This window comes from Symphodus melops, assembly GCF_947650265.1.
Source record: "Symphodus melops genome assembly, chromosome: 10".
NCBI classification, from domain to species: domain Eukaryota; kingdom Metazoa; phylum Chordata; class Actinopteri; order Labriformes; family Labridae; genus Symphodus; species Symphodus melops.
In genome coordinates, this window is record NC_136700.1 from 3,070,153 (window position 1) to 3,085,682 (window position 15,530).

The following is a 15,530-nucleotide window of genomic DNA, read 5'->3' on the forward strand; positions in this document are numbered from 1 at the left end:
TTTGACATGAATAATTCCTCCTTACGTCCAAATGATGTTTGTCATATTGGTTAGTGTGTTTATGTAATTTTAATAAGTTGTGGGCACAGTGTCAGTGAGCGCCTGTCTGTATGGTTAATTGGTTAAAAATAATTTTTTTAAATCTTGTATTTTCTCAAAAACAATAACAAAAAAAAAGCTGCCTTCAGTCTCTTTTTTCTGCCAATATTTAAATAAGAAATAAGAAATACTTTGAGGAGTCCTCATTAAATCCATTTACTGAGATGTAAGTGTACATTATTAGTAACAAAGGAAAGAAGAGTTCAGGTGAGTACCTACATCCTGATTCCTTCCTCAGGTGAGTTTGCGCAGAAGGGGAAGGAGGAAGTTTTTTTTCCCCTCTCTCGTTAGATTGTAAAAGTTGTTAATGCACAGTCTATATGGGTAACACCCCCCCTCCTCTGTCTCCCTCCCTCACGCCCTCCCTCTCTCCCTCCCCTCTCCAGGAGCCGTATTGAGCTGTGGGGCTGGGACATTCCTGGTTTTGACGACTAGCTCCGCCGCTGCCATGATTTGCTGAGCAATTCGACACTGGCTTCAAAGATGCGTGTGCGCAGGAGGCAGCGCGCAGAGACGGAGAGCGAGAAGTTACAATAACGGCTTACACAGACACACGGAGAGTGTGTACGCTCAGCACGCAGGGACTGTAACGCTTTCAAACAAACACGAGGACCTGAAAACTTCCCGAGGAGAAACTCTTTACCACCTCCACTTCGAGTTCAGACCAAGGGGGAGTTGTCGCACCTTGGCCCCGAAGTCTGCGCCGCTGCTCGGGTCTCCAAAACTCTCTTTCCCCCCTTTCCACCTCCGGCTGAGTTCATGTTCCTCCTGTCGCCTCGCACTTCGAGCCCGGGTCTAATGGAGGGCCCCGTAAGGATTTGCCTGCAGAAGAATGCGTTTTGCTGCTGATTCACCCGACGGCTCGCAGCTTTTGCCCTCCTGTAAGAGAGGTAAGGAGGGACGGAGGGAGGCGCAGGGGAGTCCCGGCTGGCTGGCTGGCTGGCTGGCTTGTAGTGGGTCTGTGGAGACTTCGGTTTGAACACCAGGTCAGCTGGTCTTCTCTGACTACAACAAAGAAAAGTGACGTTAAAAGTAGACTAGAGCTTCTGGTTAGTTTCTCAAACATAACTGTGTTTTCTTAGTTTTGTGTTGTGGTGAAAGTGGAGCGCAGCAGCTCGGAGGAACACTGTCTGTGTGCAGGCTGTTCAACGGAGGCGCCCGTGTATACACAATCATTTATATTCATGAATGAACCGTCAACATTATATCTACGAATGAATGAATATGACTCCACATAATGCATTTCATACTTGACACTTTTCTCAATAACGTCCAGTTTACAAAGTGCAGACTGATCACAAAATACAAAACAAAAAACCAAAACATTAGTGATTGAGTTAGCAGTGATTTATTTGGGACTTTGTTGACTTCTGGCCCCATCTATAAAAATATATAATATTAGATTTATAAAGATCTTCTCGTATAACACTGGAAAGTGTGACTGTGTAATCGCAGTCTCCTCCCGATGATTCTTTATATGTGACATCTTTGTGCATTCTGCCACAGCTCAGCTCTGTTGTCTTTGAGGTGAAGGAGACGCACAGAAAAGCATAAATACTTGTTTGGTAAAAGCTCAGCAAGGCAGTGACACTCTTCTGAACATCCCAGATGGCCTGCAGCCTGCTCTTCTTCTGCTTTGAGAGATGAAAGAACATTTTTAGAAATGGTAAATACTTCCCTCCTTTGACACACACGCTGTCTCAGTCATAAAAGGTGAAAATGCCCTGAGGAAACTGAAACATGACTTTGTGCTCAAGTTATATGTTTTTATTATGGATCGGCTTTAGGGGCCGGCTTTCTGCCACAGTCACCCCTGTGCTGAAATGTGGTAGCTTAAACTAATATTTGAAAATAGGTTTTTCTCCCTCTCTCTCCCTAGACAGAGAGCCCTTATTGTTTTAGATCCATCCCCTGAGGGGGTCATAAAAGTTGGTTTGGTAAAGTCATGTTAGCTCTTAAATTTGGCAAGTGCTCAAAAGGCTGTGCAAAGCATAAAGAGATAACTTCTTGCTTGCTTGGCTGAAGGTGTATTTGTACTGATTAGAAATCTGATAAATGATTATAAGTTCTGTTTAAAGTTAAGAGAAGCAACGCAAATAATAAAAACACACAAGGCCAAGGACGACCATTAAAAACTGTGTAAAGAGAAAAGTAACAAACGGTCTGAGCAAGATCATCAATCACGTTTGGTTTTATTTATTTTATTCTAAAAAACACTTTCACCTTGTTTTATTGACTTCTCTCTGTGTGAGATACTAACAAGTCCCAGAGAAGTGTTTGATTTGTGTGTAACAGTCCTCACTAACAGCTCAGGAGTGAGTTTGTGAGTGTGTGTCTGAGCTTATCTCTCTCTGGTCTTGCTGTGTTGTGATTTGCACCGCTGCACATCAGGAACTTTGAGGATGACAACTCCAAATGTTGTACTTTTTGTGACATCTACCTTTTAAATCCACCTTTTTTTTAATAGCTCGAACAAAAAAGTGAATTTGTGTTGTTCTTTGTTGTTTACTATTTTTAATTTAGCTCTTCAGTGCCCTTAAAGTAAGAGGCCTTTGTTGTAAATGTAAAACCAATGAGGGAGAGTTTGTAGGAGTCTGAGGGGACAAACACGAAGACCGAGCGGGTAAAGGTGATAGCTGCAGGGACAAGTTCCTCGTGTCGTTTCCTCCGTCTGTTCTTCACCTCTATCATCAGAGCGACTTTTGTTACATCGGGGTAACCCTCACACAAGTGCACACTTAAAAGTTATCAGGAACAAAGTCCTGAGTCCCTGTCGAAGGCATGACATCCAGTCAGTGGGACACACATGGCTGCTCCCAGATAAAACACTTTCAAGTTCAAACAGTTGCTCGTGCATTGTTGTGTCGGTGGGGGACAAGAAGACACTTCCGATGCCTTTCACATCCTTTCAGTGCTCTTTTAATATCGCCTGAGCTTTTGACACAAGCGCAGAGATTTGCCCTTTTGTGTTCGTGTTCGGACACTGAAGGCGTTCACTTCGAGCAGAAATCCTCCCACAGGTACTCAAACTGAGGCTTTATGAGGAGGACTTTTTGCTTTAGTTTTGCTCTAATTGCTTTCCTTTAAGCTGCCACATTTAATCTCAATTTCCTCAATGATGATGTCCCACATATCTTTGACTTTACATTGCTTCTTCTTCTTCCGTCTGTCCAGAAACAGTTTTTTTTCTTGCTGCTTGAAATATTAAAACTTGTCAGCATTTTAAATACATAGTTGAAAATAAAAGCCCAAGCTTCATCCCCAATAAGGACCTGTGGAGTATTTTTAGTATGACTGAGTTGTTTTTCTAGTGTGAGTTACTATGTGATTGAATCCGACAAGGACAGAGCCTCAGAGTCATTTACTTTCTTCTCACAGCCTGTTTTTGGGTCTCGTAAGGAAATTAATAAACCATTAGTGGCCGGGCTCTTATCAGACGGACCTGAACAAAGCACAAGCATGCCATTAAGCAGGCAGGAATAATGTTTGAGCCATTAGTGTGCAGGCTAATGATAAACACATGTTGCTGTAGGAGAACTATGTTAAGTGGCCAGTGGGCAATTTGAACATAAGCATGTGTAATGATAGCAGCCCTGCTCTCATAATGGCTCTCTTGATTTTTCTGATGCAGTACGACAATCAGACAATCAAGTTCCCTCCGACAATGACACATGATTACTGCAGCGGAAGGGTCACCTGCGTTCCCATGGTAACGCTGAGGTTTTATTAAAGGTAAAACCAGGAAGTGTGGTTTTGTCAGTTTAAGTCTTTTTTTTTTTTTGCATGAAAAGAAGTCGCTTTTTTTAAATACATATTTTACTGATTCGTGGATCAGCCTATGAACAGACAGTTAATGCACAAAAAGCTTTGTGTCATTAGTTACAATCTCCCCATCCAGCTTGTCAGTGTAAGAATATGCTGCCCTAGTTTGTTCATATAAAATGTTCTGGCATTGATCTTTTAAAGGATGATAAGACAACACTTTAATTGGCATTCTCACTATTTGATCAAACAAACCAAATCAAGAAACAAGCAGCCCTGATGAATCAATAAATAAATAAAAAGTTTGTATCCATAAATATGAACGGGAGCGTCCCGTGTATGGATCGAGGAGGTTTTGGGCACCTCCTGATTCTGGCAATCCTCAACATTGTTCCCAAAAGCGAATTAAAAACCTAAATCAAAACGTCATGTTGCCGTTACTTAATGTTCACACTGTGATCTATCATTTTATTTCTCCACAGGATCCACCTTTGGCTAAGAATGTGATAACAGCATGTGTTTTAGCTGACACCTTATTTTTCATTCTAATCATAATATTTTGACAGCTGAAATGAAGTCTTTGTCATTTTCTAAATCTCTGCTGGCTAACCCATTTCAGCTTGATAGTTTAATAAAGTAGAATTTAGTGACTGTTGTTTAGTTGACGTCTGACCCTCCAAGCATCTATTCCCAGACTCAAACCTGCCATTTTTTGAACTCTTGACACACAGCTCTCCTCTTTCTCTCATTGCTCGGGGATTGAGTCATACTGCAGCGTTTTTTATTCTGCGAGCTTCAGCTTCCATTTGTCAAGGACGGAGCCGGAGCTCAAGCCTCATTAGATGGACAGAGGGGAGGTTTGGGCAGCATGCCAAAGAGCCCCCATGTTCAAGGAGCCCGGGGGTGCTGATTGACAACACCCAGCAGGCATGAGCATGGGGTCGATGGGAAAGATGGGCAGGTCAGAAAAAGAGTTCTTGTGACTGTTGGGTTGGTGAGTGCAACCTGCAGCTGCAGCGCTAACAGAAAAAAAAAAACAGTTTACTTTCCACTCAACGTTTCCCTCCGTGAATTTATTCGAAGAGAAAGCTGTGAGAGGGATGGGATAAATTGAAGCTGTGTTGAAGCAGCCGTGAAGGAAAGCGCAGTAGCTGAAGGTGTCACTTGTGTTTATGTGAAGCTGTCATTAGCAGCACTTCTTATCTGCTCTGAGCTCACACTGTCATTATTTTAACTACACAACCCATGTGTTTCCCAGAGGGGACCCCCCCCCCCACCCCCCCGACAGATGATCCAAACAGCCCGGCGCTGACTCGCTTTACTATGCAAGCATGTTACTTCAGCAGGTTACAGATAGGCCGCATGCTTCCTCCGCTACACCTCCTCTATAAAAGTCAAAGGTGAGGCGAGTGTAGCCCGATGTGTACGACAGCTTTCAACAGGAGGTCGGATTGAGTTTCCAAAAAATTCAGAACCTTGAAGGACCTGAAACTGGATAATGACTTTCGAGAGATTTAAGAAATGAAATGAGAAACATCAGGGCGTAATTGTTAAGACAAACAAACAGTTTTTTGGAGCAGCAGAAACAGATGTTCAGCCAGCCACCGAAATGCAGCGAGACCAAAGTGTACAGGCAGGAGATACGCAGCACGAGGAGGTCTGCTTCTTCTCTGGAACCCCTTTAGTTTTCATGCTAATGTAATGGAAATACAGCCTTCGCCTAAATATATATGTCTGTGTTCTCAATATGATAAGGGAATGTAAACCGATACCACACACGACGCTCTGAGGAGAAACGGGTACAGTTAATGACGACCGTCCAACAGCAGATTGTAAAGAGAATTTGTGAGGCAGAGGGACACTTTGATAGGGACCATGATATTTTTACTGGAGAGAAGAACGATGTCCTGCAGGCTCAGATCTGAATATGAAAGAGTACGGCCGACCGGTCCCGAACCGTTTGAAGAAAAATCCAAGTCATTCCGCCTGATGTTTCAAAGTTTTCTGCCTTCTGTACACGCATTTTACAATGTGCTCGTAATCATTGGAGGGAGTGCTTTTTGGCTCGTGCAGCTATATGTGCCTTTAACATTGTGCAGAACACCGCATGCATGAGAGAGAACATAAAGTTCCCCGAGAGGCTTGGACGTGGCATTTTACACAATACTCTCATCTCGCCAACAACAACAACTTTTCTCATAATTGTCAAGCGAATACACGATGAGACCCATTGTGTTCCGCTGCCTGTCTGCTGTACTCTTCTAATGATTCCTCAGCCCTGGGGAAGATTTCAGGGAGTGAACTTCTGAACCGGACCCTTGCTGACAGCTCTTACAGCAAAGTATTTCAGAACATTCGGGGGAGATTTTTTTTTTTTTTTTTTTTTTTGCATCCTCAGCGTCTTCCTGTTTGCAAGATTCATTTCTTTTTCCCTTCCTGAAACTGACCCTACTAAATATGCCTGACTTAGTGCGTCGCCAGAGTGCAGCCCCAAGAGTTTCTTCTTGAAACTGTGAGCGACCGCAACTTTCTATTTCAAATGTTGAACCAATAAGTCACATCTGACATGGGTTTTCTGCGAACCAGAATGTGTGTGTGCTGTTGTAAAGCCAGCACAGGGATCAGCAAGACTATATTAAGGCAAAGCTAGTGGCTGGCACTCCCCTCCGGCTGACAAACAGGCTACTTGTTTGAAGGGCTGTTTTTCTCCCAGATCAGAGTGTCAGCCTGTGCGGGTACTGCCTGTGGTTGTGGCTGCCATTTTGGGCCTTCTGTGCTCCAAGAAGAAGACTCTTAGGGAGCATTGGAAGCCTTCATTTATAAAGACGTATTCAAAGTGAGTAAAGAAATGTGAGTCTGGGGAATAATACATGGTTGGTGCATTGTTAAGTGAATGTGCTCTGCTCTGTAATAGATTAACTCATCTCCTCACTGCTACGTCCTACATCCGGGCTTGTTACACAGCAGCAGACACACACAAACCTACACTGCAGTTAGCATACGCATGCTTTCTGTATGTTTTGCTGTTGTCATGAGGTCGTGTTTTTCTTGGCGCCATCAGAGTGCTTCGTCATGTGCCAAAGACTTTTCTCACCTCAAACGCTGCTGCAGCGAGCAGCCCGGACTCCAAATATGTTGGAGAGGTTTTTTTGTTTTTTTTTGTTTTTTTTTGGAACATTTGACCACGAGCCAGAAGTGGAAACTCAGATGTTCTGTGTGTTGATGTATCACCACCGAGTTTGTTTTGTGATCACTCGATCGCCTCACAACAAGCGTGGAGTGTTACAAGGCGAGACAGATAAACATTTAGACAAACTAAATAAAGCTTTTACACACTCTCTTTGGGACTGTATATTTATCTTTGGGTCCTCAAACTTGTCCGTACAAGGGAGCCGGTTTGTTTGTTTGGATTTCTTCAAGAGATTTGTGGAATTGGTGAAGAAGACTAATTATATTTGAACCATTTTACATGTGTTTGTTTTGGTTCTGCTGGCTGGCTGTGGAAGCAAAGCTCTCAGTCTTGTAAATCCAGGCCCCTGGTTGTACACCGCCATCGCTCCGTTAGAGGTCAATTTATCATCGTGAGAAATGAAAATACTCTGTGTACTTTTCTTTCTCACGCCACTCCAATGACAAACAAAGGCGAAGCAAACCTCCTGAAAGGAACTCAGTTTAGTTTTTTTAAATAATGCACAGCCGAGCTCCTTCTTCACACACCCTGTCCTTTTATTTTCGTTGTACATGTTTGGAATGACATTATTGAACGTATGTTTCAGTAGGAAAAGTAGTTTTGGTCCTCAGCCAGCGACCTATCAGAGAGAGACTGAACAGAAACTGTTGTCTGCGTCTTCGCCGCTTGTTGCTGTAGAGACGCATTCAGTGATGGAATCCAGGAGAGCTGGGGAGGGATGAGAGACTGCAGCGAGGGAGCCGGGGGAGGGAACAGCTGAAGTTCACAGCCCACACAGCAGCATTTCAAATCACTGATAGCAGTTTGACTCTGCTTCCAGAGAGTTCACTTAGCAAGGCATGTGGCAAACTTCTTCTTTTTTTCCCCCCATCTGCATCAGCTGCATCAACCTGTTTTCCCATCATCTCTCTAATCAGGGCTGATATTTGGGAATGTGAATCTGTGGCCTCCTCTGCCTCAGTGCCACGGCAGCACAATCCCAGCTCCCTTCACGGCTGGCGTGATGAATCAGACTCTTGGCACATGTTGGAGATCAGTGTTATAACACCCTTAGGGCAAGACAGCCCTCTTGTGCATTCCTCCTTTCCATCAGAATTACCTTTGACGTCTGAGCAGACGTTCCCCTGTGGGCTGAAAGGCCTGTGAAATCAGCCGGAAGGGCCCAGAGAGCTCCGACAATGGAGAAGGGTTGTTAGTTACATGCGCTTTGCAAAAGGTCTAGAGGTGGCCTTGTATGGTGCCGATACCCGGGGATCTGTTTCCAGTGTCCGAGGCCGCTATTGAGTTTCGCCCCTGTGGTTAATCCCGCTGTTCAGGACCTTGGGAAACAGCCGCACCTCCCCACCCTCCTGTCCCACCCCCTCACAGATTCCCAGGAAAACAAGACATTGCAGAACAATCTCCAATTAAGATGGGTCTTACATACTGTACCATTCAGTCCCCACTCTCTGTCCCCTCTGTCTCAATCTGGTACCTCCCTCCCTCTCTCTCCCTCCTCACAGCTCTCTGTTTGTGTCCTCGGCCAACCAGCCTGGGGGCAGAATTAGCGCTGTCTCCCAGGTCCCGGCCCTGGCACTTTGGAAGGGTTGGGCTTTGGTGAAGGGAGATATTGGGGGGGGAGTGGGGGGGTGGGTGATGTGTGTCCTTGGTAAACAGGGCTTTGTGGGATGTGACTGTCTGATCCCCGAGGGCCTCTCCTTTCATTCCTCCTCTCGTCTGATCCCACAGCACGGCTGTGTCGTCAGGGCCGCGGCGTCGCTGGGTTCTGGGACCCGCTTGGCCCCGCAGTCACCCTGCACCTCCCGGATGGCTTACGCTCTGTCCTCCTGCGGACACGCACTCGGAGAGACAGCAGTGTGTGAGAAGCAGACTGTCCTTGAAAATGTACCTCATTCGTCTTCGCCGTCACTTTAGGTGATTCATCGAGGAGGCGTGCATTAACTCTCTGCAGCATGTCACTTCAGACAAGGGCAGTCATTTTTTTTTATTGATCGACTAAACCCTTGAATGTGATTCTGTCCTTACTTCTCATCATAGAACAAAAAGGACGCCTCTTTTTTTCCCCTCCTAATTCCCCGATTTGATTCCTTATCATGTCTGTCTTTCTTTCTCGTTCCCCCCGCGTCCTCCAGCTCCCTCCCCTCTCTCTAAGTCTGTCCCACTTTTAATAACTTCTCAGTCTTTAATCAGACAGAGTTGGACCATACCAGAGGCCCAGTGTTTCCACTCATTAGTTTCCTCTGTGGCCCCGGGCTGCCTCAGTGGGCTCACCCAGACCAAAAGAAGAAGCCCATAATGGTCCCCTAGAGTCTCATCTCTTGGGAGGCTCTTCCCAAGTTTTCTGGGTCGAGCTGAATGTAGTTAGGCTGAATCATCGTCAGTTTTGGCAGTGGTGGATGCGCGCTCAGCCATTATCTGTACGTCTTTATCTTCCAGCCAAATAAAGAGGGAGGAGAAATAAGTTTGAGCTTGGCAACTTTTTCACCTCCCAGTGAGCGTTTCACCTCTTTTTACCCTCGGCTCATTTTACTCTTCTCCCAGAGAGCTCTTCTTTCAAATGTTCTCGCCTAAGCTTCTCCTCCAATGCCTCTCATCTTCGTGTTTTAGATTCTATCTCCTCTGTTCTGTGTGTGTGCGCTTCTTTGTTTTATGTGTCTTTTTGTGTGTCCGTCGCTCTCTTCCTCTTTCTCCCTGAGGAATGTGTGTTGCTGCAGATCCTCTGTCCATGGGATGTGGGGCGAGTGCAGACAGGTTCGGGGTATAGCATGTGAATCAGCTTCGGCGCACGGGTCAGATTAGACCATCATACCAGAAAAGACTCGCTCTTTCACACACCACTGCGCTCGTATTCTTAACGTCTTTATCTCTCACGCCGGGCTTTATCAGATTCAGGCATTTGTTACAGTTTCCCTCTCTCTTTTATTTAAGAGCTCTGCTTTTGAATCAGAGCTCATGATATCGAATCAGTGTTGAAGCTGCTTCATGATGTCTGCCACAGACTTTAATTCAGCTGTGCAGTCTTGTGAATCAAAGAGCCCCCCCCCCCCCCCTCGCCTCAGTCAGCAGCACCAGTTGTGACCTGTTCTTCCCCTGCCCTCCAGGTCTTTGATGCTCCGCCGCGTTTGCTTTTGTCCCTGTTTACCCAATATGACAGGGATATGGGCCAGCCCCACATGCGGGCAGATGGGGCTTTAAGTAGTTCCTGCAGAGAGGAGGCCAAAAAGAAGTGCAGGTGCTAACCCCCCCCCCCCCTCAGAACTCAAACCCCTTTCCCTTCCCTGGGGGCGGCCTGTCAGTCTGTTTATCTTCTTTTGTGTCATCACCAGGGATCCCTCTTGTCCTCCTCAGGGATATATGCTGCTACTCCTGTGTCTGACTTATGTATCACTCCCATGATTGATACATGCAAGGGGCTGCCTTTACATTGTGAATCTGGATTCCTCTGGAAGGGAACTTGACAGACAAAATCCCCCAAATATAAATAAAAAAACAGAGCTACAAAGAGCGGACACACACTTTTTTTTTTCTTACCGTCACACACTTAATCCAGGTGTCAGTCAAAAATGTCCCAAACACACATAGGTCATCCCCCCCCACACCTGAAAACAGGAAATTTTCCACTTGAACTCACTGACACTAAACTCATTTATTTTCATAAACTGTCCCTGTGTCTGTATATCAGCTTTCAACGGAAAGTCTGTTTTTTATGCAGGATGTCTCCTCAATTTATTACCGCTCATCCCGCATTGAGTTTGGCCATGCATCTCCACTGTAAGTGCAAAAACAGAGAGTAACACAAGATCAGATTTGGGATAGGAAGAGGAAATCTGGGACATACTTTTAGTCGTAAAGTCTGGAGTTTGAAGAAGGCGAGCAGAGGAGTGAGGGAACGGGCTTGCTGTAGATCAACATACGACCAGAGGAGACGGCTCCCAAGTGATCAGACTTCAGCTAACAGGGACTTTCCCTTTGTCAAAGGGCCACTTCAGCTTTGTCTCGTTGTCTGCTGAGGAGGAAACAGGACTTGTCTTTCCATGCAGCCAGCGCTGCCAGCATCAGGACGTCTCTCTGTGATGTGATGGGGGATACAAGATATCCTTGCAGTGTCTGCCTCCACTGAGGCAGCTTCATGGTGGCGGATGTCAGAGGAAAGCCAAACAGATAAGAAGCAGGAATGATGCCCCTGTGTTTCCTTGTTGTGGCAGATTGATGAGGGAGATAGGAAGTTGTGTGTGTGTTTACACAAGAGCACCCGGTCAGGGCTGTGGTGCCCGACTGCTACGCCCACTGTGAGGAAGTAACTGCTTTGGATGAGAAAGCAAAAGAAAGGTGGAAACTGAGACAAAGTTACAGATTCAGCTCCACTTTCTCATCACTCATGTACCGATGTGCCCTCTATTGGTCATGCATTTGTATAGAGGCGTCGTTATTTTTGTGATTATATATCATTATTCCGGCAGAAAGAGAAAGATAGTTTCCACTGATGACATGGGGGCAGTGTGCAGGGCCTGTTGCAACTCGTGGGATGGAGAAACGCTAGCTTGCATGATGTGGGTTTGATCTGCCTGAATGAGCATGCTCACACATAAACTGGAGCCTGAAATGCAAAGCGTGCACATGCATAATGTCGGAAGTTAAATCCTGGTGTGCAAAATTACAAACTGTCGTCACAGATCATTTAGAACGACGTCTTATGTGAACTATTCAGAAACAGTGTTGTTGTTGTTGTATCAAAGTTTAAAAATCTGGTATTGTGACAAGCCTGTTAGGGGTTGAAACAGAGCGAGCTGGAGGTGACCTCTGGGGGCTGGTCCAGGGCCACCAGACACCCGCTGGTTCACCCTCTCTCTCTGCTCTTCCCGGACCTTTAACCTCAGGGTGAGAAGGGGGCGTGAGCCAGGAGCTGAGAGAGTTTATTATTTCCTGCCTCTTCTTTCCTCCTCCTCCTCCTCCTCCTCCTCCTCCTCCTCCTCTCAGGATGCCGACTTAAAGAGAGAAAGAAACAGTTCAAAAGAGTACACAATGTAAAGTATGGCTCTTAGGAGCGTGATCAAACAAGCAACAGGTTCATCATGGTAACTGTGTCCTGCAGCAGTACACATTTTCTTACCTTGAGTTGGAGGTCAAACAGATTGACCTGTTTCAATGAAACAAATGTTCAGGTTAAGACGTGAGGGTTAGAAACCTGTTCAGCTTCACTGATCCCACCCGGACATCATCCTTTTTAATATGACCCACCCTTCAGCCCCGGCTGGCCCTTCTGCTTTCGTCTGCGAGCCACCGAAGTGCCGGTGTGAATATCACAGCTGGGCGGCCATTGTCCCTCCGGCCGCAGCCTCAAACCCTGGTTACCAACCAGGAACCTGGGATCAAAGCCCGCCGGATTACTCTTAGAGAAAGGAGGAGGAGGTGCCGCAGTCGGAAGGGTCGGGTTGAAAAGGATGGAGGAATGCTCCTAATTACGTGCCCTCCAGTGTGTCTGGGATTGCACTTCAGGCTACAGTGAACCTATGAGGAAGCAACACACTGTGACAAGAGAGTGATATTAAGAGTGAGGGGACAGTCTCTCCACAGCCACTCCATTAGCGGGAGATCTCAGCTGCACAGTGGGAGAGAGGAGCGGGGAGAAGGGGGGGGGGGAGACATTCCTGCCTCCGGGGTGACCCTGGGGTGGATGAGCAGAGGGGTCAGAGGAGAGGGGAGATCAAGGAGTGTGTAAAGAGGATGTGTCGTGAAGATTAGAGGGGTTGTCATACAGGATTCATTTGGGACCCTAATAGATTTTTTTTTCACACCTCTGAAATCGGCCTCCTGCTCGTGTTTTGCCGTTTGTTTCGGTCTCACCTGTCATGTTGCTCGTGCTGATGTTGTCATGTTTCCATGCAGAGTCCTGTTCTCATGTGTGTTTTCTCTCCTCTGTGTGTTCCAGGTTTGAAGATCAGTCGAGTGTGTGTGCGTGTGTGTGTCGGGCAACACGGCTGCTGGCAGGGGTCAAAGTGCACCATGGACAGTGGCCTAAGGGTCCTCCTGTCCACTGTGCTGTGTCTCAGCCAGTCACTGCTCATCAGCTGCTCATGTAAGATCTTCTCATGACTTCAGACATAAACAGATGTGAAGGGCATTTTGTCCTCTTACAGCTCTCCTTGATAACCATGTGCTGCACAAAGTCTTCACCTGTATAGTATCATCTGCAGCCTTGGAGTTCATGCATTCTTTCATTAGTTTCTGTTTATTGCAGACATGTTGCTCATACTAGAATATGTGTACGTGTAATACAAAACACAAGCAAACATACCCCTGCAGAATGTTTTCCTTGAGATTGCATCTCTCTTTTTTTTCGTTAAATGTTTGAGCCAAAATCAGAATGTGTGTTTGATAATGTCTGATGTTTAATTTGAGTTTCATCTTTGACAAAGTGTTTCAGGATATTGACCCCTGTGATTTTCTTCTCTTGTCTCCTCACCAGTTCCCTACCCTTCTTTCCGCTCTGAGCCGTCCTCTGTGCTTCAGAGTCAAGGCTCTGTCGCTCGTCTACGCTGCTCGGTAGCTCCTTCGTCAGCGGCCATTTCCTGGCGTTTTCGAGGTCTTCCTCTGGGCAGGGACACCCTGCCCGGTTTGGAGCTCAACCAGGGTTCTCTCACCATCTCCTCCCTGAAGGCCAGCCATGTTGGCGTGTATCAGTGTGTGGCACGCTTAGGTCATGGACCCGCCATCGCCAGCCGCCGCGCGCGTGTGGCTATAGCAGGTACGGATGCAGAGAATTACTCCTCTGTGCACACTTGAGCTCACTTCAAAGCTGAGGGGCAAATAAAGAGAGGAAGTAGCCTTGAAAAGAGGAAGGCCATTTTGTGAGTGTTGAACACTTAGAAAGAATGGCCGTCCTCGGCTGCCTGCTGCTGAGTGGCTGACGGGAAGGAAGCAGTAGGAGTTTTTAGTCGGGCACGCGTCCAAATGCCTCTTGACCGGTATCCTTAATGAGCCTCGGGCCTTCCTGAGCAGTTTGTTATGTCCCTGCTGTGATGCAGCTTGCTGTTGGACAGTGCTCTGAGGGGGCGACCCTGATCTGGAACTGTATCAGGCATGAATTGAATCACTTACAGCAACAATAAACAAACCCAGTGATCCAACACAAACAGCTCAACTCAAGTAGCGCTGTTTGCCTTCATTCATGACTCTGATACTCAGCACATGTTGAACTGACCAATACTCTGTGTAGAAGGTTTCTAATGAATAACTTCTCTGTTTCCGTCTCACTGCAGAAATATCAGAATATGAAGATGGCCGACGGCGGTCGTTATCAGTGCAGGAAGGCAGCACAGTTCTTATAGTGTGTCCTCTACCGCACAGCATTCCTCCAGCCCTGCCCAGACTGAGAGCACGGGGGGAGCGGATAGAAGTGTCAACAGGTCGGCTGAAAAAATGAGCAATTGTTTTTTTTTGTATTCCTTATATTGGCCTTATTTGTTGTTTTCATTAGCGCTGCCCTATTATTGCAAATTTATTGTGACAGCATTATATGGAAGGCCTCAGTACTGTTACTAAAACGTCTGTTTTCTTCTCTTCTCAGATGACTTTTTAGTTCTTCCATCTGGAAACCTGCAGATTCTCTCTGTGTCAGCCCAGCATCAGGGCATGTACAAATGTGGTGCGTTCAACCCTGTTACCGGGGAAACCGTCATGCAGTCTCATGGTACTAAGCTGTCGGTGAAACGTGAGTCTGATGAAATCGTATCCTATTTCACGGCACAGCTTGGTTTTCTGTTGCTCTCTTCTAAAACACTTTGTTTGTTTGTTTAGATTCAGACTCTACCTCCCCGGCGAGGATCATTTTCCCCTCTGCGCCTGTGAATGTGTCGGTGCAGCAGACGCAGCCTCTGACGTTGGAGTGCATCGTGTCTGGTAGTCCTGCACCGGCAGCCAAATGGTTTAAAAATGGTAAAGAGGTCGCACTAGGAGCTTCTCTCCGACAACAGCACAACAACCTGGCCTTTGTGACGGTGACGAGGAGTGATGAAGGAAGCTACACCTGTGCCGCTGAGACCGAGCAGGGGACTGTGACCAGCGCGAGCTACACTGTGAATGTTCTTGGTAAGAAAATCAGATGCTGGTTGGGTTGTGATGATGTTTGCGGATGACGATGTTAACCGAGGGTTTCTTGCCTACAGAGCCGGTGTCGATCACAGAAGGTCTGACCGACCAGCTGGTCTCTGCTGGCTCCTCTGCACGCTTCACCTGCTGGGCTAAAGGAAACCCTTCCCCAAACACCACCTGGCTGTTCAACGCTGAGCCCATCGTCCCATCACATCGCTTTCAGATGACTGGATCTTCACTTGTTGTTGCAGACGTGACAAAACAGGATGAGGGCCTGTTTCAGTGTCTCCTGGACAACGGCATCAGCTCGGCACAGTCATGTGGAGCGCTAACAACCCAGTCAGGTGTGTATCAGGGATATCCTATTTCTGCTTTTATTTTATGAAGC

The 15,530-nt window shown here is 46.5% G+C and overlaps 1 protein-coding gene across 3 annotated transcripts in view; it reads left to right on the forward strand.

The window, feature by feature from the left end:
- Positions 1 to 476: 476 nt before the first annotated feature.
- Positions 477 to 15,530, forward strand: part of cdon (cell adhesion associated, oncogene regulated) — a 28,673-nt gene continuing 13,619 nt past the window's right edge. For 2 of the 3 annotated variants that reach the window (XM_079354919.1, XM_079354920.1), the window contains exons 1-7: positions 477 to 989; positions 12,981 to 13,127; positions 13,518 to 13,796; positions 14,311 to 14,457; positions 14,619 to 14,762; positions 14,849 to 15,139; positions 15,217 to 15,486. In XM_079354919.1, the coding sequence (XP_079211045.1) occupies positions 932 to 989; positions 12,981 to 13,127; positions 13,518 to 13,796; positions 14,311 to 14,457; positions 14,619 to 14,762; positions 14,849 to 15,139; positions 15,217 to 15,486 (1,336 nt within the window). In that variant the 5' untranslated portion in view covers positions 477 to 931. Of the gene's footprint in view, positions 990 to 1,626; positions 1,766 to 12,980; positions 13,128 to 13,517; positions 13,797 to 14,310; positions 14,458 to 14,618; positions 14,763 to 14,848; positions 15,140 to 15,216; positions 15,487 to 15,530 lie in introns of all 3 variants that reach the window. The other variant, XM_079354921.1, reaches the window with a different exon arrangement.